This window comes from Trichosurus vulpecula, chromosome 1 (assembly GCF_011100635.1).
Source record: "Trichosurus vulpecula isolate mTriVul1 chromosome 1, mTriVul1.pri, whole genome shotgun sequence".
NCBI lineage: Eukaryota > Metazoa > Chordata > Mammalia > Diprotodontia > Phalangeridae > Trichosurus > Trichosurus vulpecula.
In genome coordinates this window covers 38,205,947-38,231,374 of record NC_050573.1, presented here as the reverse complement: position 1 = coordinate 38,231,374, position 25,428 = coordinate 38,205,947, and the positions used below count along the sequence as shown (strand labels likewise).

At 39.3% G+C, this 25,428-nt stretch overlaps 1 protein-coding gene across 1 annotated transcript in view; it reads right to left on the bottom strand.

The window, feature by feature from the left end:
* ATP6V0A2 (ATPase H+ transporting V0 subunit a2) overlaps window positions 1-25,428 on the bottom strand; it is a 39,563-nt gene continuing 14,135 nt past the window's right edge. Inside the window, exons 7-20 of the mRNA XM_036753534.1 lie at window positions 22,636-22,718; window positions 20,477-20,570; window positions 18,675-18,887; window positions 17,242-17,392; window positions 16,871-17,010; window positions 13,479-13,660; window positions 12,886-12,976; window positions 11,390-11,508; window positions 10,431-10,644; window positions 8,867-8,986; window positions 4,030-4,146; window positions 2,759-2,876; window positions 2,343-2,514; window positions 1-1,308 (exon numbers count right to left, since the gene is read on the bottom strand). Of these exons, the coding sequence (XP_036609429.1) occupies window positions 1,206-1,308; window positions 2,343-2,514; window positions 2,759-2,876; window positions 4,030-4,146; window positions 8,867-8,986; window positions 10,431-10,644; window positions 11,390-11,508; window positions 12,886-12,976; window positions 13,479-13,660; window positions 16,871-17,010; window positions 17,242-17,392; window positions 18,675-18,887; window positions 20,477-20,570; window positions 22,636-22,718 (1,917 nt within the window). The 3' untranslated portion in view covers window positions 1-1,205. The remainder of the gene's footprint in view (window positions 1,309-2,342; window positions 2,515-2,758; window positions 2,877-4,029; window positions 4,147-8,866; window positions 8,987-10,430; window positions 10,645-11,389; window positions 11,509-12,885; window positions 12,977-13,478; window positions 13,661-16,870; window positions 17,011-17,241; window positions 17,393-18,674; window positions 18,888-20,476; window positions 20,571-22,635; window positions 22,719-25,428) is intronic.

Sequence of the window (25,428 nt, the reverse complement as noted above, 5' to 3'; positions counted from 1 at the left end):
TTAAAGCAGCATGACAGTGAATATAATTCAAACAAAAACTCCATATAGAAGAGGATCACAATTTTCAGTGGAAAGGGGAGAAATGTTCATTCAAAGCCAAAAGATGAATGGATGAATTAGCCGAATTTACATTAAGGATCACCAATCAACAGCTTAATAAAGGTTAGTTCTAAATAAATATAAACAGAATGACTGAAAATCAATTTAAAATACTAAATCTAAGTGGGAATTAGATCTTTATTCAGAATTAATCTGAAAAGAAAAAATATAATTATGATGCTTCCATGGCACAGATGTATATCTATCAGTGGTAAAATATTTTAATATACATTTCATTATAAAAATATACAAAAGATTACTTTGTACCTTTCCTTCACTCAATATAAACAACTTTGGTTGGGTAACCTCAGACAAAAGCTGGTCATTACAGTCCAATCATATCCATAATAGCTTCTAACTCCACACTTGGCAAGAAGGCTTAGCCCCACAATGCAACTTTCACAGCGTGCAGTCACCATTAAGAGTGTATGAAAGAAGAAAAGGACAAAATCCTTTACCAGTTTTTCAGCAATGGAACAAACTATTTGTTGGATGCAATTTTATCCCTTTTTTCCTCAATTAAAACATTGAAGAAGAAGTAGGGAAAAGGTTGGTTTCTCTCACAGCTATTGTGAGATCAAATATTTTGTCACACTCAAAATTGGCCAAAACTGAACACTACTGATGCTAATCATTTTAGAATTGCTCATTAGTTATAGTTGGGTTTTTTTAAAAAAAAAGGTTTAATTTTAACTGTTCCAAAATTACATAAACTAGTTAACTTTAGTGAGGGAGTGCTGTATATTTGTCAGATGAACAGAAATAAAGACTATTAAGACAACTTCAATCAGAAGAAGTAAATCTCCCTCCACCCCTGCCTAAAAAGCAACATCTATTTTTTTAGAATAAACATTAACATAAAACACAACCGACTTACATTTGATCATGAAAATAGTCAAAAGAAATTTAAACTTCTAAAGACTGATAAGCTTTACAAAATATCTAGTATGAGGCAACAGTCTAAATGACAGAATTATTTGGCTGTATTATATAAGGCAATGGGGAGGACAGGAACAACATGTTTCTATTATAAATTCTACTTCAGTGAAATTTAATAACATGATAATTCACCATCATGCTGAGAGCACATGGTTACAGCAGCTGAATTACGCCATGTCATCTCTATTACACTGTGACGAGAGTAGTTTAAATGAGAAAGGAGCAAATTTGGTGCCTGCACCAACATAGAACTTGTTCTGAAATTCCACCCTGCAGAGAAAAAAGGAATGAGACATTAATTCAAGAAGACAAGCTCTAATGGGGTGGCAGGAAAGGATGTGGGGGGAAAAAACCTCTATGTAGCAAAGTCACAACTTTTAAAACAGGGCATATCAGAATATAAAGGAAAAAACCCTTAAAGCATCAGAATTCAGAATGATTCAAGGACTAGCCTTTACTCCCAAAGGCTGGGGGTGATGAGTCAATCCTGCCCTCATCAGCACCGGACTGGTGGTACCCAAAGACACTACTCACTGCTTTGGGGGAAGGAGTATTTGGAAAACAATAGCAACATTTAAAAAAAATCTATAAAATGTTTTTTTTTTAAAACATAATAGCTCTTATGTGGAAAGAGTTCATTCTACGTGTGTGTGTGTGTGTGTGTGTACATAGGTATGTACATGCAGATGCGTGTCTGTATAGGTGTATAAAATTATTACTACTAGTCTGCCTAAAATGCAATAGGAACTACTAGTGTTTTTGTAGAAGAACATACTTTTGTTTACATACTTACAGTACCCACCACGTTGCTGCGTGCTAATGGGACACTGGGTATAAATACCCCCTAAATGTACACAGTGTCATTTCATTAATACTCTTAAAAAAGCACTGTACACATGACTTTAAAGCAAATCTACCTCCTAGCCACAATCCATCTCATGATTGTTTCATCTCTGTCTTGTATCCCCAGTACCTAACCTATGTGCTTAGGGACCCTTAAAAATGCTTGCTGAATGAAGGGCTACAGGATCAAGCAGGGGCGAAAGCATTCAAACAATTTTTACATCTATACTATGTAATTTTTCAAAAGAGAAAAACTAGTTTCCCTCTTAGTTTAATTCCAAGTTGTGAACCTTGGGTTTAACCATAAAAACCAACTTAAGTCATCTGACTTAGGTCTGAATAAAAATATATATTATGAAAAAAACACTAAAAGGTGACTAGCATATTTTTTTGATTCTTTGATCAGATATGCCTAAAAATTCTAATGACAAAAAACAACCAAACCTAATAGGAAACCTTACCAATGCAGCCGTATAGCATGAAGAAATGCAGAAAGGCCTTCCATGACCAAGAGAATGAAGATTGTTAAAACAGCAAAGAATGCTACGACTGGAACCAGCAGCAAGACTCCGTAAGTTTTGTCCACACGGAGGCCCACACGCATTATCATTGCCCACAGGACCTCAGATAACTCTAAAAAAAAATTATTTGGATTTTGTTCATTGAGCTAGTTTATAGACTTGAGTTTCTTGTAAAAATCAACCAGTTATGGAGATAAATGCACCAATATGAAATTCCCAAGTTCCCAAGCAATTAAGAAATGTATTCAGCCTGCTTTACATTTTGATTGATTGGGACAAATCACCTTTGATGAGCAGTTGTTTCTCAAGATCCAATAAAAGTTAAACAAAGGTTAAGATTACTGCAGAAAACTTACGTGCATGAGCTAAACTAAGTGCCCAAAGCCTCAGGTATGATGCAGTGTTAGAGATGCAGCCAAGACAATATTCAATCGCATGGATTGCTTGAGCCATAAAGAGCTCTCCAAAATTAAACTAGAAGAGATGATATATGTAAAGACATAACATTATACACATCAAAGCCTACCGAAGTACTACTCACTCATTTCACATAGCAAATGCTTCTCAACATGGGGTTCCTGAACTTTTTTTCCTTAATATTTTGATAACACTATTTCAATGTAATTGGTTTCCTCTGTCATCCTATATATTTACTTTATGCATTTAAAAACATTATTCTGAGAAGGTGCCCACGGGCTTCTCCAAGCTGCCAAAGTTGTATATAACACAAAAAGATTGAAAACCTCTAGATTTATACTATTTTCAAAATTAAAGTGAAAATAAATAGTGAAAGAGAATCTCACTCAATGAATTAGCAAATTTAAAAATAAATTTCATGGGGCAGCTAGGTGGTGCAATGAGTAGAACACCAGCACTGGAGTCAGGGGGACCTGAGTTCAAATCCGACCTCAGACACTTGACATGTACTAGCTATGTGACCTTGGGCGAGTCACTTAACCCCAATGCCCTACCAAGAAACAAAAAAAAATTTCAGAATAATTGTTAAATGAATTTTTTAAAATGACTTTACCAATTATTAAATAACCATCACATTTCTGAGAAAATCAGAGGCCAATACATCTTCTGAAAGTAGTGTTCATGGATTGATTGATCAAGTAGCCCGTTTAATACTAAAACCTTTACTATTCAAGAACACATAAAATTCCAACCCCTCTACACCCTAATAGGTGATCTACATTAGCTACCAGAGTTGAAAAAAATCCATCACCTACTGGCCCAGCCTTTCATGCTGAGCCGCCACTCTTAGTCCTTAGGTGACATAACAGTCCATTGCCAAGGCCATAATTAAAGCTTTTCCAGGTCTATAGTACCCAGTGAGACAGGTTTGACAGAACATAAGATCCACATACCATGCTTCCTCCCCTTCCCCCCCACCCCCACCCCATAGAACTTAACTAGAGGTTCATTATCATAAACAGAAAAGAAACTTTAAAATAACAAAAATTCTAAAATTCTTAGGAAATAGGATTATCATACATTACTAAAAAAGTATTAAAAAATACATTTTCTTCTACAGAGTACCAAATAATTACTTTTGTCAACATCACCATTGCGAATCTTACATAGTTAGAAAAGCAAAGTATGCATACTAGCTAAAAAAGATTACCTCCTCTTCATCTTTACGTCCTTCACCTTCCAAGTGGCTAATTCCCTCTTCCACATTTTGAGACCCCAGCAAACAAACATCTTCTTCACTGTCTTTACGAACCAGTGTATAACCACTCTAACAAAGGAAGAAAAAGGTCCAGTTTTAGTATCATTATGATCCTAAGAATAGGAAAAGTTACATTCCCTTTGAAGGAGCAATTCAGCATTTGGAAAATTAAAAAGAGTCATTTAAAAAATTATAAAAAGAAAATGGAGAGACAGGAATAAAAATAAACATCACAAAACCTTGGAGTCAGAAGATCCCCCAGAGGTTCTTCCAGTCCAACCCCTTCTATAACCAACAATTAGTCATCTAGTCTTTTCTGAAGAAGACTTCCACTACCACCCAAGGCAGCCCATCCCATAGTGAATAGAGCACTGGGCTTGGAGTCAGGAAGATCTGAGTTCAAATCCAGCCTCAGACAGTTTATTATCCTTGTGACCCCAAGTAAATCATTTAACCTCTGTTGTCTCAGTTTCATCACAACTGCAAAACCTACCTCACAGAATTATTGTGAGGATCATAGCACAGTGCCTGGCACATAGTAGGTGCTTAATAAATCATCCCTTTCTTCCACTATACATTATTCATTAATTAGCCCCTTTCTCAAACCTTCTCACCATTACCTTCCACCCTTTCTCTCTCCTTCTCCCTGGTCACAAAAGAAGAACGATCCCCTACTATTTACTCACTGAAATGAAGAGATATCCCACTCACTCCATCTACCTGTCATTTACCTGATTCCTTACCATTTCCCTCAGGGCCTCACTCCAGCATCCCCGCCTTACAGATCTTCGGTCTCTCTCTTGCCACTGTCACCATCTCAAATCTCATACAAATACGTCCCAATCTAAAAAATCCTAAAGAGCCAATCCAGTCATCTCTTTCTTTCCCCTTCCACTACACAACGACCTGAAAAGTTGTCCACATCTAGTCCTTTGATTTCTCCCACTTCCATCACCTCCTACTTTCACAAGACTCCACTCTACAACATCGTCAATGACCTTATCACCTCATACTACTGCTTAGGGGAGGTCAGTCTGAGTCGGGTCTTGAAGCTGTATCACTGACTCACTCACTCACTCATTCATTCATTTATTCACTCATTCCTCCATCTAATCATTCATTCAAAAAGCACTTCAGTGGTACTGGAGATTCCATCTTTGTAGGCAAAAGTGAGAATCCCAAACACCTTCAAGGATTTTACATTCTATAGAGGTGAAACCACATACACTTAATGAAGTAAATAGAAAATCTGTTCAAAGTAATTTCAGAAATGAGGGCACTAGCAACTAGGTGAAGAGGCCTTTTAGAGACTGTGGCTATGGAGCTGAGCCTTGAAGGCCTCTAAGAGGTGACAGTCCAGGCACAGGGTACAACCTGGGCAAAGGAGCCAATCTGGCTGGAATGAGAGTGGTATGTCTAGAAAGGTAGGTAGGAGCAAAAAAGAATTTTAAAGGCAAGAGGAACTTGTATTTTATCCTAGAGAGATTAGGAAACCACTGGAGCTTCCTGAGCAGGACCTGTACTGTAAGATAACAAGCTAGCAGCTTGTGTGGAGGGTGGCCTGAAGGGGAGAGGGGAGACTGGAACCAGGGAGACAACTTGTCATGGAAATGGTCCAAATGAGAAGCGATAAGAGCCCAGAGTTTGGGTGGAAGCCAAGCGAATGGAGAGAAGCGATGCGTGTGAGAGATATTATGTAAGCAAAACTGATAAGATTTGGTAAGGGGGAAGAGGAGGAGGTCTGTGAAAGAGAAGGAAGAGTCAAGGATCACTCTGAGGTTTTTGACCTTGGAAGGATGGTAATGCCCTCAAGAAAAATAGAGAGGTTAAGAAGAAGAGAAAATTTGGGGGGTTGAGGAAAAAGTTAATCAATTTTGTTTTAAGATGTCTATAGAACATATTAATTAAAATGTTCAATAGGCAGTTAATTAGTGATGTGGAACTGGGGCTCAGGAAAAAGAGCTATGAATGGCTATCTATCAATCTGGGAATAACCTGAATAGAGACGATAGCTGAATTCATGGGAAGTGATGAGACCATCAAGAGAAAGAGTATAGCGAGAAGAAAAGACTGGAGCTCTGGGGACATTTACAAGACAGGACACGGACAGTAACTCGGCAAAGGAGGCTGAGACGGAGTGACCAAACAGATACCACAGACCGGAGGCCAATTTCATGAAAACCTGGGGAGGAGAGAGTTCCCAAGAGGAGGGGGTGATCAAGAGCCTTAAACACCACAGAAATGTCAACAAGAATAACGATTATTTTAAAAAAGGTTAATAGATGTGGCCGTACTCTTTTGGTGTAGAAAGAAATATAAAACTGCTGATACAGTGAGAGGGAATACCCTTTAGTACTGATTAATTTACTTTTAGTTTGATTGTAGATTAAACTCCTTTCTTTAGGAAAAGCTAGACCGAAGCCAAACTAACAGAGACATTCTCTTAAGTCTAGGCTACCTACAGATTTAGGGTACAGATGGATTGATAAGACTTTATCATTTAGTAACAGGAATTTAGAGTAAAACCTCTATCTTTCTAGGATTATAGAGCTCTTTTTAAAGGCTCAGTTTCCCTTTCCAGCAGCTGGACCAAGGTGGGCTGACTAAAGGGTAAGTTCTTGTTTCTAGTCTCAGCAGACAAACTCCCATTCTTCTTGAGCTAGAGGCTAAATCTAAATTAAGTAGTGTTATCTTCTAAAGTTGGGTTTCTCTTTCAGGCAGCTGGAGGATGCGGGAGGGGGAGGGTGACTGCTAATACAAACCACAAGTTCCTCTTTCAACTCCTTTAAAGTAAGACTTCTGGTAACAAAATGTTACAGGTGCAGGGCAGAAATTCCTAAGGCAATCTCACTTTTGTAGACACAGGATGAATTTTGCTTAAGAAAGCCTGGGAGAAGTGAACTAGTCAGATGGACCCGCCTTGTCTAACTGAATTATGTTGAAAACAGGTTTCCTAAGGTTGCTGAAATTTTTTTTTTATTTCTCTTCTCTGTTATAAAAATAAGTGCTGTAAATCACTCCTTTGTCACTAATTACTGAGGGATTAGCTGACCTGACTTAATGGTAACATGGTGACTGTTACCATTAAATCATTACTTATTCAGAAACTTTATATTTCGTATTTGTTTTCTATTTTTGATAATTAATTTTAACAGAGAAGACTCAGGATGAGAATTAAGGGAAACCGTGTAGTTAAAATGTGAGAAAAGGTGGTAAAGACTTCAGTAGACTGAACCCTTTGTGCAGTGAATAGTTCCACCATGACAACCATGAAAACCCTTGAACACGGTAACAGGAAACAAAAGCTCTAACTCCCAGGAGTTAGCTCTGGAGGGCAAGAAGAACTGAACAGTGACAGTAACACTATACTTGTAGTTCTTTCAGCACCAAGTAATAAAATAAGCACATAGTCACAAAATCAGGCTGGTCTCTCTAGTAAGGGAAGGAGAAGGGTAAAAATGATGAAATGATGCCTCCCTAATCTCCAAGTCATCTGGAATTAATTATACCCTGAAAGAACAGAAAAGCTTCAAAGGGAAAAGAACATGAGCCATGGAAAAAGGACCACTGCATCCTCAGGGTGGAGCTGGACCCTGAAGGGCTGCTCAGTCTGAAGAGGACCAGGAGTCCCAAATCACAAAACTATGCCGACTGGGTTAGTTATAAAATGTGTGTCTCACAATCTCCACTGATTAGTATCCTCAAGGATTTTAGCCATAAAAGGAGAAGAGATAAGAGACAACAGCTAGGGATTTTTGCAGATGGGACATGTCCGTAGGCAGGAGGGAAGCAGCCAGTAGATAGGGAAAAACTGGAGATAAGGGAAAGAGTGGGATGACAGAGGTGGCAAATCTGCGAAAGGATCATCACTTGTGCATGTAGAAAGTTTTGCCTTAGCAAGAAGGGCCACTTCTTCCTGCAGAAGGCATCTGAGTGATAGGAGAAAAGGGGGATAGAGTGGAACGGCCTACACAAGCTTCTCAGCTGAGAGGGTTGGGAAGAGGGTGCCATGGGGAGTTTGAGGACAGATGGAATGATTTGGAGTCATTACATAGTGAGCTGCACAGTGAATCAATTGGAGGCAACACTGGCAAGCCTACTAACAACTGCTCGATTCTGATGGTGTGATTGATTGACATGGGGACAAATGATACTGCTAGAGCTCGTCTAGAAAGCATTTGTCGGGACTGTGAAATCTTTGTCCAGAAACTGAAAACCTCAGGGGCACAAGAGGCATTTCTTCACTACTACACATCGATCCCCACCCCGCTACTCATTACCTTTATAAACATGCACAAATTACCTTAGCTCTCTGGACCTCCATTCCCTCATCTGGACCAGCTGGTTGATAAGACCACTGTATGACTCTACAGCTATAACATTAGGGCCTCCTAATTGAGAAGACCAATGTAGCTTTATTGGGATTTTTTCCCCTACCCTCATACCTCACCTTTCCTAACTCCTCTGGAGTTCTTGGCCCTGCTGACCAGCCCACCCCTCCTGGATGCTGTCTTCATCCCTTCAAAGTGATGCTCCCCAGGACTCTGTCTTTTGCTTCATTCTCCCTAAGACACCATGATCATGCTAATCTTCCACTACTGCCTCTATGCAGATGGCTTCCAAGCCTATCTCACAGGCAGAGCCCTAAGTGCCTTCTGAGCTCTGGACCCATATCACCAAACTTCTTCAGGACATCTCCACCTGGATAGTCCATCAGAACCCTAAGCAATAAAACTAAATGGAAGCCGGCAGGCACCATATGCCGTGATAAAATCTAATAGCCACATACCTTGTGTATTCCAAATAATCGACCTCCATTGTGTAACCAAAGCAGATAAAGAGGTTTTCCCAAGAACAGTACAGGAACAGAAACTGCTGCCACAACTAATAAAAATTTCTGGACATGACTCTATCAAGGCAAGAGGTAAAGTAAAGAAAAAAAATCAAAGCAAGGCTAGAATGGGCTTAAAAAAATTAATGTTTTGCAAACTGTAAGTAAAATAGCCACTTTCCTCCTTTAATCTGTTCACTTAACGTAGTTACTTATAGTGTATTAACTTATTCAACCAGAACATTCAAGAAAATCACTATATTGCAAAATATATTCAAATGAGCTAGTTTTTTTCTTTTCCAAAATTCACAATATTTATTACATATATACAACAATGTAGTCTAATAAACTATCTCTCTTTCTGTTTTGTTACAGAGACTTGGAATTTAAGACTCAATGTACATCTCAAGCCTCTTCCTCTTTAAGATGGAATCAGAGCAGTCCAAGGAAAACACAACCAAGATGAAATATCATGCTGCAATGAGCTTGAGAAAAATGAAATTCTAATTAAAACTAGACCTTGAAACAGCAATTTCTGGCAAAGAGGTAGGGTAAAGAGGAAGAATTACATCATTGATACATTTTTAAAAAAAATAATTTCTTAAGAATGGTTTGGTGGGAAAAGGTTTAGTGGGAAAATCTGTTCAGACCTTTAAAAATATAATCATTACGTTTGGAAGATGTCAAATGATGACATATTAAATGAATTTTACTTCTATACATTTAGGAAAATGAAAGTTGCTTGGTTTACAGATGATAAGCACACAATTTGTATCCAGGCTCAGGCTTGAAGCCTTCCCATCCCAAAGTGAGATAAACTGGCAGAGCTTACATTGTGCTGGCAAAGCCTTAGAGAATCTAGGGCCACTCCCGATGCAGATTAAGAGGCGTTAGGGTATGATACGGGTAAAAAACTTAAAAAAAAACCTCAAGAAAAACACTCGTGTTTATTAATGTTAATGATCAGTTTCCTTTTTAGTAACTCAAAAAATTAAAGCTAGTGGTTCTGCTCAACAGCGTCTTATGGTGACTGACGTTTTTAAAGCTCTCCAATGCTTCTCATTGTCTGGGTTCCACAAGTGCACAGTATTTCTGAAATGACACACTGCAGCTTTTAACAACCCCCAATATTCCTGTCTTCTCAGACCTTGCATAGATAGCATTTTGTTCCTCTCTTATGCTCTTACCACATCCTACTCTGAATTAAGTTTATATACTTGTGTATGCAGCTTATCTACTGCTGCACTGTACCGTTTCCCCCCCTCTTCCACATAAATAATAAACTGTATGAAGAGAAGGGCCATGTCTTAATTATCTTCATCTGTCTCCCTTGGTACCTAAAATGGCACTTTATACAAAAGAAAGGTTTTCTCTTTTTCTTGAACCATGTCTGAGAGTGAAACCTCTGTTGGTTCCACTTTCAGCATGTGCAGTTTGTGGTTGTACCTACAACATTGGCAAAACTGTCTGAGGAGAAGAGCAATTTCTGTGACGGCCAAAAGTATTCAAAAGTATTTCCCACCTGTCCTTGATAAAGTCCAGTTGCTGCCCCACCAGCTGGGAATAAAAACATGTTGATTAATTCAATTAAAATGCTGGGTGCGAACTTAGAATTTGCTGCTGAATAAGTAAGCCACTTGTAGACAATCATGAATATCAGGTATCCGAAGATGCAGAGCATGAACAGGAGTTCTGGGAGGCATACCAAGTAAATGTTGAACTTCTTCTTGAAATGCCTAAAAAAAAAGGAGCTACCAATTATCAATATGAACAAGATGAAACTAAAAGACAACAGAGAGAAAATCAAGTCCATGTCTTTTAAATTCTTTGTAGGTGGAGAGAAAAAAAAAACAACTCAAGACAACTGGTTAATGTCACATGCCTCAGACAGTTGTGCCCATGTTTTAGGTACAACCACGAACTGAACTAACAAATCATTCACACTGAGAGTGGAATCAGCAGAAGTTTCACTATCAGACACAATTCAAGAAAAAGATAAACCCTCTCACATTAAGTCAGAATGATGGACCAGAGGATATAGAACAAAGATATCAAACTCTCAGGTAGCAAGCAGCTGGCAACTGCCAACCAGATCAAAATGTAATTGGGAAATACTTAACAAAATAACTAAAGTTCAATACGACACAGACAAGGTCATTTTGTAGCTTTACAACATGCCGCCCACAGGGTTCCATTTCTATTTGAGTTTGATACCAATGACATAGAACTATTTCATCAAGTTGCCTTGCTTGGCAGGTGAATTTCTTGAAAACAACAAAACTATTTTAAAAATCACCTTCTTTAAAAAGAATGAACAAACTATAAAACAATCATTTTATCTTTGAAGTCATACCTAAGGGAACCACAGAATGCTTACAATACAGTACACCTGGCTGCCTTTGTTCAATACGCACCATTTGGGGGCAAAGCCAAGTCACAGACACCTGACTTCCAAATACATCCTTTATATTTTATACTTACAAGTGGTTAAAGATTCCAAGAATAACACCAAAAGTCATGTGGGTAACTCCAAAAATCACAGACATTTTCATTTTGAAAGAGTTTAAAAAACTGAGACGATTTGTGGCCAAGTTCCAAATCTAAAGCCAAGATAAAAACAAACATTCAATTTCTTTTCCTTGCCAAGAGCAAACAGGTGAAACCAAAGTGGGAAAATGGGTAGTTTGGCTTAAGACAACAACAAAAAAACCTCCACATAACTTTCTGGCTGAAAGTTTAGGGCTTACACCTTAATTCCTACATTATTTTCCTTGAAAATGGTTACAGATTATTAATCGTGCTATCTTCAGGAGCATGCTAATATCTTAGTAGGAGGAAGGGAAAAGTATTTTCAAGCTTCATTATCATAGTGACAATTTTTGCTAAAACACGGTATTATATACAGAATGTGTAAAAGGTGAGACTGAGGTGATGTGAGTGATGAGCTTAGAAACTGGAATTGGGTATTTTCTCCCCCAGTTAATCTACATGCACCCATATCCTTCCTAACCATTTTGATTTGTTTTCCTCTTTTTAAAGTGTAAATTCCCTCCTCAGGTGCTGAAAATGTTAAATCTCTACAAAAAGACTGAATGATAAAATAATGAGCCTTTACACACAGTAGGTACCGAACAAATGCTTAAATAAATGATTATAATTTCTACTAGGAAGTCATACCATTAAAAGATTCCGTTCTCCATAAGGAAAAACCCTAAACTTGGAGGCCTTTTGTACCTACCCATTAAAATAACATTTTGAAAGCTCTCCTTCCCAAAATGACTAAATAAGCATCATGATGGCCTCTAATGTCCCTACCAGCTCCAAAATTCTAGGATTTCTTTCAAGATCAGGGGATAGAAGGTAACTCACATCTACAGAAGAACAGATGGTAAAAACAACATAAACTTTGCTGCTGCCAATCTGAAAGTATGTTATTTTCTGACCAATAAATGAGAAAAAAGCCTGATCTCATGGAACTAGCTTTCTCTTCTAGACCACCCCCTAGGCTCAAAAATTTCATATTCTACAGCAGGGCTGGCTGTCCAACCTTAGGTTTTTATTGAAACAATAGACAATATATTTTGATTTGCCATTTTAGTGAGAGCTCTGTGGTAGCTCGGCTTCTAAAGCATTTTGGTAAATTTCTATGCTTGTAGGTGAACTGCATAAATCGCACTGCAGGCCGTAAGCGCAGGCCACATTTTGGACAGCCCTGTTCTAGAGTATTCCGTGGCACTGAAAATAGAAAAGTTTAGTGACTCACAGCTTCATTCACAAATCCACTTAACTCAGTGGGTATAAGAAGAACCAAAGTTCAGTAAAATGAGGCAGACAGAACAGTTTTTTTTTTCAAAAAAATAATTATTTTCCCCATCTTGTAAGCAATTCTTAAAGTCTAGCAGAAAACAGTTCTGACATTGCAAGCTGGTGGCCATTCCACGGGATAAATACAAGCAAAGAAGGGGAAAGGCACTAACCGGATCTATGCCAAAAGGATAAGCACCTTGGAACACACCAGCAGTATCTGGATCCAACTGAAGAAATGCATTGGCCTTTATATCATTGTCACTGCAGCAAAACAAACACGGTAATAAAGCTTAAAATAAAAACAAAAAACCCAAAGGCACAAGGCCTTATCATCTTCCTCCCCTGTAAAGAAGACAGTTATTTTCAGACCAGAAGGAAGTTGGAAGGGGAAGACAGATAAATCTAGGCAAAGGGATCTGACTTTGGAAGTGGGTGGGGTCAAAACAGACTAAGGAGATAAGGGTGAAGAAAGCAGGGAGGGGACTCCCTTAGTATACCTGAGGATGGTATTTAACAAGTCCCTGTAAGGAGGATCAAAATTTGATCTAGGCCTGGTACACTCCCTTCTGTGAACCACACATCAGGCGGTGAATAAAAGCCTGCCAAAAGCTTGTATTATGAAATATCTAAATTATGCTGCAGCCCCAGGGAAAGGGAGAAGAGCAGAGCAAACAAGGATGCTTTGAGGGAGGTAACTGAAATAGGTAGCCTGAATATTTCTCAAAATTTAAGAGCCATTTGGTAGTAAAATGGAAGCACTTACTCCCAGAGACGCGAAGTATTAGCATCATCCAGAGTAGATCTAAACATCGCTGAAACATTCCATCCAGAGCCAAACAGGTTAACTGATTTTGAAAAACAATCATTATAGATGAGGCCTGTGTATACTGAGAACAAACCCATCAGCAAGATGACATAGCGACCATCAAAGAACATTTTCATGATCTGTAAAAAGCAAAAGGTAAAAATGAGTTGTAAACTGTATAAAGGTAAAATTATTATTATTGGGACTCTTATGAATCCTACTTTTATTGTCTTTTTGAATCTGAACAGCACTCAGACAGAAATGGCCCGGTACCAGGCACCATGCTGTTCTTAATCCTTTCTACTGAGGGCTGTGCAGATTACTGCCCCGTGGATAAAAGGCCTGCCTTTTCTAGGTGAATCCATGGCAGCTCATTGTCTATGGGCCCACGAAAAGTGCACCCAGTACAACTCCAGGTGCTTGTTTTTATTTGCCTCTTAGGTTCCTAAACTTTGAAAGCTTTTCAATCCACAAAGCTTGGTGATGATGAGCATCTGTCTGACCATATGGCCAAAATGTTGCTCTTAAATTTTTATGGATCAATGTTATGTCCAGGTGACGGCACTGATCAATTTCTCCGGGACATTTTGAGGTCTATCTTTGTAGCATGAAGATTTGTCATCTGTTTGTTTATGTGAGACAGTGAGCCAGGCACAATTCTAGCCACCAGGTACTTCGCAGCTGCAAAATGTCTATAGCCTAGAGTAATGTGTTATACAATTTCTACTGCTTCCTTGCATAATCTGAAGTTATTTGAGACAAATTCCTCATGAAGACAGCTAGGTGGTACAGTAGATAGAGCACCAAGCAAGGAATCAGAAAGACCTGAGTTCAAATCCTGCCTCAGACACTTATGTGACCCTGGGCAAGTCAACTAGAGCTGTTTGCCTCAGTTCCTCATCTACAAAATGAGCTGGAGAGGGAAATGGCAAAACCACACCAGTATCTTTACCAAGAAAATACCAAATGGGGTCATGAAGAGTCAGACATGACTGAACAACACCACCAAAAATCCCCATGCATGGCAACAGCACTTATGCAAGAAGAATAAATATTCTACGAGTGGTTAAATTTCCAAGTTCCGCTTAGAAATAAGTTTATCTTTGTGAGATAGTGCAAAGAACACCAGGCCTGTTGTCAGAAAGTCCAGTTAGGAGTCTGGGCTTCATACTTCCTGACAGTCCCAAGTCCTTGGTCAAATCACCTAATCTATGACTTAATTTCCTGTTCTACAAAATGAGAATAATACCTGCACTATAAAATAAGATAAAGAATAAAAGTCATTTTAGAAACTTAAAGTACTATATAAATGTCAGTTATTATTATGACCTTTTATCAGTTCAGCAGGTTGCTGGTGCGTTGAAATCCCTATTGTGCCATACAAATGTAAGCTACTGTAATTGAGCAATCAGTACCCAACCAATGGATATCTATTCCAGTTACCTCCTTCCATCATGACAGTGTGCTGGGTTTTTTAACTGCTGTCAGCATTGCCATACCATGGTGTGGAGGGGAACCTTGGGTTCTCAAAGGCTATGCCTGAAAAGCACAAGCTCTGCTGGGTTCTACCAAACCAGAAGGCACTGGAGTAGGAGCCTGGCCACAGGACTTTGTCTACGAACCAAACTAAAGGATAGAGCTCATCACCAAAAGGTTGGCCAACAAGTGACGAACTCTGAGACCATCTCGTGAAACAATCTACCAAGATGTCCAAGAGTTGCAATCTCCATGGAGGGAGTGCTCACACTGCTGAAAATACAGAAACTCTGAAGCACTCAAGTCAGAAACACTACCAGCTTTTAGCAGAGGGTAAGCACTCTATGCTCCAGGATCTAGAGAACAGCAAAGAGCCCACGACGGGGTTCAGCTTGTGATCCTGACGGCAGGGATCATACTCTGCCTCTAACTCAGGCCTAAGTTACGCCCTAAAAAAAGACATAAACTTTGGAACCAGGGAGAAAGAGCTGACGGATCTAAATCAGAGTGGAGCACTAAGTCAAAGCTGCGGTCCCTAGTGGGCCAGCCTCGCCAGCTCTGGGAAAGACACAAGCAATCTGATCTGGAACGACAGAGAACACTCCACACACTTTAAAGCCTGCGAAGCGCTTGCCTGGACCTTACAACGACACTGTGGTGTTAAGTGCTGCTATGATCCCCATTCTGCAGATGAGGAAAATAAGACAGGCCAAGTGACCTGCCCTCAATTGCAGAGCCAATAAGTATGTGAAACAGGATGAAAACCCAGGGAGGTCTTCCAGCCTCCTGGTGCAGCCACGATGCTGACTCCCTGTCTTAATGCCCCACGTTCAGTCAGTAAGTGACTGCACAGAGCAAAGCACATTTTAGATGTCTAAGGCAATTGTGGGCAAGAAACAGCCTGGCAGAGACCAACACCTCCTATCACAGACCAAGATAAGTTCAAAATGGGCATTAGATTTAGCCCTAATGAGTTGGACCATCAGCAAATTAGGAGAGCATGGAAGAGATTACCTGTCCGATCTACAGATGGGGAAGAGTTTATGACCAAGCATGTGATAGAGATAGTCACAGATGGTAAGATGGATAATTTTGATTACATAAAATTTAAAAGTTCTTGTACAAGTGAAAGCAATGCAGTTAAAATTAGAAGAAAAGTAGAAAGGGGGGGTGAGAATCTTTGTACTAAGTTTCTCTGATAAAGGTCTCATTATTAAAACATATAGAAAAAAAACATATAGGAATTAGTCAAATTTAATGTTTAAATGAACGGGCAGTTTTCAGAGAAAGATAGCTACCAATAGCTATATGAAAAAATGCTCTAAATCATTAAGAATTAGAGAAATGCAAATTAAAATAACTGTGAGGTACACCTCACACCCATTAGACTGAGAAAAGATGATTAAAAAAAAACATGTTAGAGGGCATGTGCGGAAACAGGCACACTAATGCTGTGTTGGTGGAGATGTGGACGAATTCAATCACTCTAGAATTCTATTTGGAACTATTCCCCAAAAGTGATTAAACTGCACACACTCTGATGGAAAGCTGATGGACTTAAGAATGCAGACTGAACCACACTTTCTTCTCCTCCCCCCGTCCCCCCATTCCTCCCTCACTCTGTGGTTCCCTTCCTCTTCCTCTCTCTTTGACATAGCTAATGTGGAAATTTGTTTTGCATGACTACGTATATTTGTGATGGGTCTGGGGGCTTGCCTTCTCAATGGGTGGGGGAAAGGAGGGGGAGGGAGAGAATTTGGAACTAAAAATAAAATGAAATTGAATAAAAAAAGATATGTCCCTTTGTATTTGTAATAAGCAGAATGCAATAACCCCCTTGTGCGTCCTGATGGTCTTCTTTCCGTTCTTTTTACCTCATCTTGTGAATGCTTCAGTCTGGGATGGTTTTCATACACCACCAACACAAGGGCAAATAAGAACATGAGAAAGCCGTGCCCAAAGTCTCCAAACATCACAGCAAATAAAAAGGGAAAGGTGATGATGGTGTAGAGAGCTACAAAAGAAAGGAAACACACTTATTTGACAACACCTATTGCTTTAGGGTCAAATTAACTAAAACTTTCCTTCTAATGTTATACCATGACCTCAACATTCTCCAAAACACTTAAAGAATTATTAAAAGCTGAAAGTCCAAAAAGCTACCAAAAAGTAACAGCCTTTTTAATTTTTCAAAACATGTCATACTCTCATGTTAGAGAAGAGCCATCATACATGGATAACTGACCTGGATTTACTTCTCTGTAGCTCCCAACTCCATAGGCATCTACAATGTTCTGGAATCCCTCCGTGAATTTGTTGGTTCGTATTAGAGTTGGGGGTGTTTCAGTTGTCGGGATGGTGTTCATAAATGAAGGGATTGTCACTCCACTTTCTCTCTTTTCACATTAAGAGAAAAGACAATTTTTAAAAAGTGATTCTCTAAGAATCATGTGAACACTCATTTTTCATAGACTCACAAACACAAAACATCAATACAATTCTTTTTCCTGGTCAAAAGCAATGGCAAAACCCACAGCAGGATGCCATTACAAGACAAAAGCTTCTTGTAGCACAGAATTTGGATATTCCACAGGTCAAAACCAAACAAGCAACTAAAATAAAACAGGTGAGTTGGAAGTCAGCTCTGTGCCTGAACAAGTGTCATAAAACACAGAGTACAGAACAGAGTCCGAAACCCGGTCTTGTCCTAGAAGTCCTAGAAGCATTACCATGAAACCGTTACTTCACTCCGAGTCAGTTTCTCCATCAGCAAACTGGGGATGCATTGTTCATGCTCTCTACTTCCCCGAGTCACTGCAGAGTGAGCGCTCTGTAAACATTACCACACCCTGCAAATGCGGGCTATTAGGACTAAATTATCTCAAGAGCCAATGTAAAAGTTGGTAAGGATCATTCTATGTCTTTCCACACTGGCCATTTTTATCATTGTGTCTTAAGAGTCGTGCAAAATGACACAGCAGCTAAATGAAACCCCTTTTATCAAAATTTCCCTTTATCATCTTCTGTCCTGGGGTAAGTCACTGAACCCCTCTGGGCCTCAGTTTCCTCATCGATTAAATGACAGTTGGACTAGAACACTGCTGATCCTGAAACCCCCCGGGCTCCCAGGGGAACGGGCCCAGAGGAAAAGACTTGGGAGTCATTGGGGGATCTGACACGTGCAGCTAGACGGAACCTCAGACACCATCTGGTCCACCCCTGTCATCTTGTAGACAAGCAAAGAGAAGCTCAGAAGGGCACAGATCCTCTAACGACAAATGCAGAGTTCCTCCTAGAGCACACCACCTCCACCTGACACTTCCCAGCTACTCCCTCTGAGCCTCAGCAGTCTCACCTGAAAAACAGGGACATGTATATAGTATCTGACCCACAGAGGCTCTCGTGAGACAAGGTTTATGAAGTGCTTTCCAAACTTTAAAGTGCTTTTATGGGTTAATTTTTATTATTATCACTTAGTGTTGCTGCCTTCCCATTCTAGGTTGACTATCCATAGGAGGCCCTGAACAGATGGTGGTGGTGATGGGCTGCTCCTTCTTAAAGTGGGAAGCAGACCCAGGGCTCTCATTTTGCCTTGAGATATTTTGTCTCTCTTCTCATTTTTTCTTTCCACCTTAATGATGAGGCAGCTTTCTATATTTTAGTTGGGAGGTGACTCACAGATCCCTCCACCAGAGCCTGACGCAAGTTGTGCAGATCTGCCTCTGGACACCAGACCTCGGCAATGAGACACTTGTTTGTGACGTCAAAGCTGCACATGTTCAGCGTGTGATAAATGGCCTTCATCTTCTGCACTTGGACAACTCGAGTACAGACCGATTCAGCAGCTTTGCTTAACACCTGCCTTAAATAGTCTTCAGTTTTGTGCAGCACCTTGGTAAAAAGAAAGAGTTTTTAAATGAAGCCTTAAATTAAATTAGACCCAGTAACCTGGAACTTCCCTCCCACCACCAGCCATTAAGAAAAACAACCACATAATGGCAATGGCTCATCTTTTATTGATAAAAACTGCAATCAAACTGACCAAAGATCAAGACTGAAACAAGGTATTTCCATGCCCTGCTGAGGTCTGAAAATGACCCACATGCCCTCCGTAAAACAAATGTGCTCCCTGAATTTTTTACTGTCCACCAAAAACTTTGAGTTTTACTTCAATACACACAAACTGGCTTATCACAAAATACATACCAATATACCAAGAAAAGTAGAATTGCCTAGCACTGAAATTATGCTTTGGTTAAACATTATGTTACTTGAAAAGGTAACATTGAAAACACTCCTTGTTACACATGTGACTGCCTATCTTTCTCACCAATCTGAGCTCTGCTGGAAGAATCCATTTTTTAAGCCCACATCACTCACTATTCCCTGGGTTTTCAATAAGATCCCATAGTCATGTGAGAACGAAAGGGAAAGAAAAACAGTAGGTACTTCTCCCCACATCATAAACATCTTGGTGTCTATCTTGTCACCAACCTTTTCAGTATCAACAAAAGAATCTAGCTATCTGAAATGCAAAGCAAAACAACTCTGAAATTTCACCTGACATTCAGCAAGCACGCAAAGAAAAGACAGTCCATTTGGAGGGGTTGTATGGAAAACCAGGCACACTATGCATTAATGGTTGGTGGAGCTATGAAATGATTCACCCATTCTGGAAATCAATTTGAAATTATGGGAAGAAAAGTAATGGCATTGTCTGTATCTTCTATTTCAGAGATTCCACCGAGTGGAATATACCCCAAGGAGTTCAATAATAAAAATAAAAGCCCTATATACTACAGAATATTTCAAGCAGCACTTTTTGTGATAGCAAAGACACGGAAGCAAAGCAGATGCCTATCAACTAGGGAAAAGTTAAATTGCTGCATGTGAATATAATGGAATATTACAAAAATTATTGATTTTTAATATGATGACTACAGAAAAACATGGAACAATTTACATAAACTAATGCAAAGTGAAGTAAAAGGACACATAACGACCACAACAAAGTATATGGAAAGAACCACCAGAAAACTGAATGCTGTGGAAGAAGTGACATAAAATAGCTCCCTTAGCTGCAATGCAACAGGGGAGACCATAGGCCACTATCCTATAAGCTCCTCTAGGGCAGGGGCTGTCCTTTGCCTTTCTTTATATCGCCAGTGCTTAACACAGAGCCTGACACACAGTAGGTGCTTAATAAATGCTTACTGACTTGATGCCTTGACCATAGATATGGAACATGAATATCAGATTTTTCTGATACGTAGACAATATGTCTGCTAGTTTTCCTAAACTTTTTTTTCTTCCGCTTTTACAAAATTCTAGTGAAGAGAAGGAAAGATACAATAGCAAAACACAGATAATGTTAAAACCAAAGATAACCAAAAAAATTAATTTTTTTTAAAAACAAGAAATGAATTCTGTTATGACCTAGAGCCCATAGAAGAGAATGCAACCACTTCTGTCTTACTCACAGTATAAAGATCCTGTATTCGTGTATTTAGCCCCTCATGAACTTCCTTTCGTTCTTCAACAGTACTGGGATATGGGTAAACGTGGCAGTGATAACTAGGAAACACAATTAAAACACATTTTATACTTGCTAAAAGAAGCAACATCTAAAACTATGAGTGAATATCCCTTTACCACACAGACACAGGTCTTGTAAAATATGTGAGGTGGCACCTCTTAGATGGATGGATAAATATGTAGAGCAATTCATAAGCACTATGTACAAGGCACTGTCCTAAATGCTGGCAATACCAATACAAACGAAAAGGAAGCCAGCCCTGACCCTCCCTGTCCTCTCAGTCCAAATTCCCATAATAGATCTCAATGGCTTCAAATTGTGTCAACTTTGCCAAGGTGTCACAGATCGAGAACTACAGGAGATGTCCACTACTAGATATACGTTCCAAGGAGGGCAAAGGCAGAAAGAAATGTCTCACATATACAAAAACATTTAAAACAGCACTTTTTGTTAGAACAAAGAGCTAGACACAAAGCAGATGCTCAGCCTTAGAGTAAGACTGAACCAATCTGTAGCCTGTAAAGATAACAAGAATATAGTGCATTGTAAAAAACACACACAATTACTAAGTTCAAAGAAACTTGGGAAGATTTTATGAACTGATAGAGTGCTCAGAGTAAGCAAGACCAGGCCAGCAATGTACACAATGACCACAATACCGTAGAAGAGAACAACACTGGAAGACTTCAGAACTCTGATCGACGCATGACCAAGGGTGGTGACTTTGGAAGACTGAGAGTGAATGAAGTGTGCCTACCACCTCTTGGGAGAGCCCCTACGGGGGCACAGCCAAGTGCTGATTTATTTTGCTGAACTGTATTCATTTGTTACTAGAGAGGGAGGAAGGAGGAAGGGAGACATTATTGAAAAGTAACGATGATCTTACAAAAAGAACATCGATTAAAAAAAACATTTTTTTTAACCATAGGAGGTACCAACAACAGAAACAAGACTGCTACCATAAGAAACAAGATCATCAAAGTATACCGCCACTGAATACTATGTAATGCCCTCCCTCTCTTCATTGCAGAAGTGGGGGACTACAGACATGGAAAGCTGCATATACTGCTCTAAATGTATGATGTGTTTGGTTTTATTCAATTGCTTTTTCTCCTTTTTAAAAATCTATGTAACAAGGGAGAGCTCAGAATGGGAGTCAGGGAAGGAAATATATTTGGAAACGAATGAGATAAGATAAATAGAGACACTACATTGAGGGGAAAAGAAGGCAGTTAAAGTACTTGACTCAGGAAGCTTTTAGTTCCAGGGTACTACACTGAAGTTCCTCCTCCCTCCTATTGATCTTCAGCCTCTTTCTGAGGACACCACACTTCACTACCTGCCAGAGCCACACATCTAAAAGGAACCTAGGGGCGGCTAGGTGGCTAGAGCACAAGCCTGGGAGTCAGGAGGACCTGAGTCCAAATCTGGCCTCAGACACTTACTAGCTGTGTGAACCTGGGCTAGTCACTTAACCCTGACTGCCTCTAAAAAATAGAATAAAAATAAAAAGAACCCAGGCTTATTATACTGAAGCTTTAGAAGGTACCATTATTAATTTTCTAGATTTTTACTACAAACAATATAACTGCCAATATGATTCTCTCACTGAGAATCATAGAATTGAATTTCAAAGTTGGAACAAGGTTTGGAGATCTACAGTAACCCCTTTAATTTAGAAAAGAACCCAAGAAGTTCAAGTCTTTTTTGTAGGCACCTGGATATTAAACACCAGAAACAGCATTCTAATGGAGACTCTTCAGCTCCAATGAGGATCGAGGCCCAAGGAGGACAGCGCCAGGACCAGAACCTAGAGCTTTCCGGCCCATGCTCTAACTCGAGCCGTTCTCCAGTCAGGCTATCCAGACTCTGCCCAGACCGGTCACCCGGGGACTCCTGTGAAACAGCCAGGTGCTCACTGCACTAGGAGAACTGAAGACTTCCACAATTATAAAGAACGCTGCTGGAAACTGAGGGTGTAGTTACTGATTCTACACAAAGACCCAGTGATAGTACTCTTTCAAAGAAAAGAACACTTTATAAAGAATACTGTGGATGTTACTGAATGTAGAATAAGCAATGTGAAAAATTTATTTTTCTTACCAATCACATATCTTCTTAACTTTCTGGCCAATCTGATCGCCCCAAAAGGATATCAGAAACACATACCATTTTGTGACATCTCCCTAAAAGGAGAAAAGTAACAATTATTCCTACTTTTACTGTAGCTTCTCAAAGTATCTCAGTTGAAACATGACAACATTCTCACAGCTATACAGAAATACGTTTTGGAAGAAAAGGCCTTTGACCAACAGAAGACATTCAGGAGTTTCATACAGCCTTTAACTGTTTGCACTCTATGTGAGGTTCTTCTCAGAATGCTACAGTATTTAACACATGAAAATAAAAAAGAATTTGCTTTTCTGATGACATCACCTCATCATTTCCTAAGCAGATCTCCCAAAGGGTTCAAGGACCTACCAAAATAGGAACTCCAAGATGCCTAGCATTCTGTCTTAAGATGCCATAGAGACTCTGAAGATCCAGTGATTTGAACCTCTAAGAGCAGGGATATGGAAAGGGAGGATTAATCTAGAGAGGCACAGGTCTGTGTAGAAACTTAGTTGATTCCAATGGAAACTAAGCAAGCTAAGCATTCTATCCAAAAACTAAAGCAGGTGATGGAGACTGGCCCTGACACAGAGCCCTAGCTGAGGAACTAAAACTTGGAAATATGAGTAAATCGAAGAAAACATCCACCAGCACAAAAAATTATCATAGACTTTATAGACTCCTCCAAAAGAGGAAATGAGAAATTCTGTAACTACAGGCAAAAACTCGGTGGATTTTTTTTTTTACAAAGATGACCTGAATGCCTACATGAAATGAGAGACAGAAAGAAAAGAGTTAGAAGCACAAAAGCATAGAAAAGAAGATGGTAACCTTAACCAAGTAATGAGCTCCCTGAAAATTAAAACAGACCAAACAGAAATCAACGACTCCAAATATTAGAACAAAATCAAAAGAGTGAAACGATAAAAGAAAATTTAAGATATCTAATATCAAAAACAGCTGACTTGGAAAACAGATCATACAAGCAATAAACAAATGAAATGCATGAGAGAAAGAAAAGCCTGGCATTCTATTTCAAGAAATCATGAATGAAAACTCCCTGGATCTATTACAGTGAGAGGGCAAACTGAAGAAGGTAACTCCAAAAGGAAAACCCCCAGGAATTCTACAGCCAAATCCAGAGCTAACCTGTTAAAAAAAATACTTTAAGCATCCAGAAGGAAGCATTTAAAGTGCCAAGGATAGTGAGTGGAGCACCAGCCCTGGAGTCGGGGGGACCTAAGTTCAAATCCAGCCTCAGACACTTGACACACTTACTAGCTATGTGACCTTGGGCAAGTCACTTAACCCCAATTGCCCTGCCTTCCCCACTCAAAAAAAAAAAATTTTAAAAGTACCAAGGAAACATAGTCAAGATCACACAAGGCCTGCCAACTTCTGGTAAAAATGAGATCTTGACATATTCCAAAAGTAAAAAAAAAAAGACTGGTTTACAATCAAGAATGAGTATCATCCCTCAGGGAAAAAATAAAGGACTTTCAAAGGATAGAATTTTTAAGCATTTCTAATGAAGAGACAAGAGCTGAGTAGGAACTCTGAAATACAAATACAAGAGTTCACAGAAACCTAGAAGGGGAAATTCATATAAGCAACCAGTAGGAGCAATAAGACGATGACATGCTAACATTCTAATACTGGGAGAAGAAACAAGTGTCCCTGTAGAACCCTAATGTCCTCAAAGGGCACTGAAGGGGTTAAATAAGAAAAATGGGGAAAGTGGAGAAAATGGTTCTGTTCTGAGGGGTTTTAAAGGGGAAGAGGAAGAGTAAAAGGATTATATTAGTGTAGAAAGAAGGAAGAGAGTGGAATCTGATGTTTTCCATAATTAGGGCACATGAAAAGAGTAAATACATATGGATGAAGGGGAAGGGGAAGTGGAAGTGGAAGTAGGCATCAAATTAGCCTCATTCTTACATGAAACAGACAAAAGAGAGTTGAACACACACAAACAATTTGGTACAGAAATACACCAAATTCAATAGAGAACCAAGCACAGTTAGAGAAAGAGAAGGAGGTTAAGAAGGAAGATAATACAAGAACGGAACAGTCACAATAAAAGCAAATTTCCTGATACTGAAAAATTTAATAAAAGGGTAAAAAAAAAAAGAGCTGGGATTTAAGAGGATGTCCACCAATTACAGAATGGCTGAACAAACTGTGCTATGAACTTAATGAAATGTTACTGCACTATAAGAAAGATAAAAACAAAAACTTTTTCAGAGAATCCTGAATATTATGAACTGATGCAGAGTAAAATCAACACCACAAGAACAATTTATACAAAGACAACAACACGAAAAGCAACTTTGAAAGATTTAAGAACTAAGAACTCTGATCAGTGTAATAACCAGCCATATCCTCAGAGGACTGATGATGAAGCATTACCCATCCTCTGACTGAGAACTGATAGACTCAGGGTGCAAAAACGAGGCAGTGGTCTGTGCGTGTGCGTGTGTGAAATGTAAAATCCTGTTTGGCTCTGAAATCTTATTACACACATTCCCTTCCACACCCTCTGTGACCTCCTTGCTCCACCAACTCCATCCCCTGCCTCCAGGCAGTTTTGCCGGCTGTGCCACATGTCTAGAATTTTCTCCCTTCTCATTTCTGTATCCTGAATTTCCTGTTTCCTTCAAGTCCCAGATATTATCCCACCTACTACAAGAAGTCTTTCCCAATCTCCCTTGATGCTAATGCCTCCTTTCTGTTGATTTCTTCTTGTTGTTCCAATTCACTCTGTATATACCTTATTTGTACATAGTT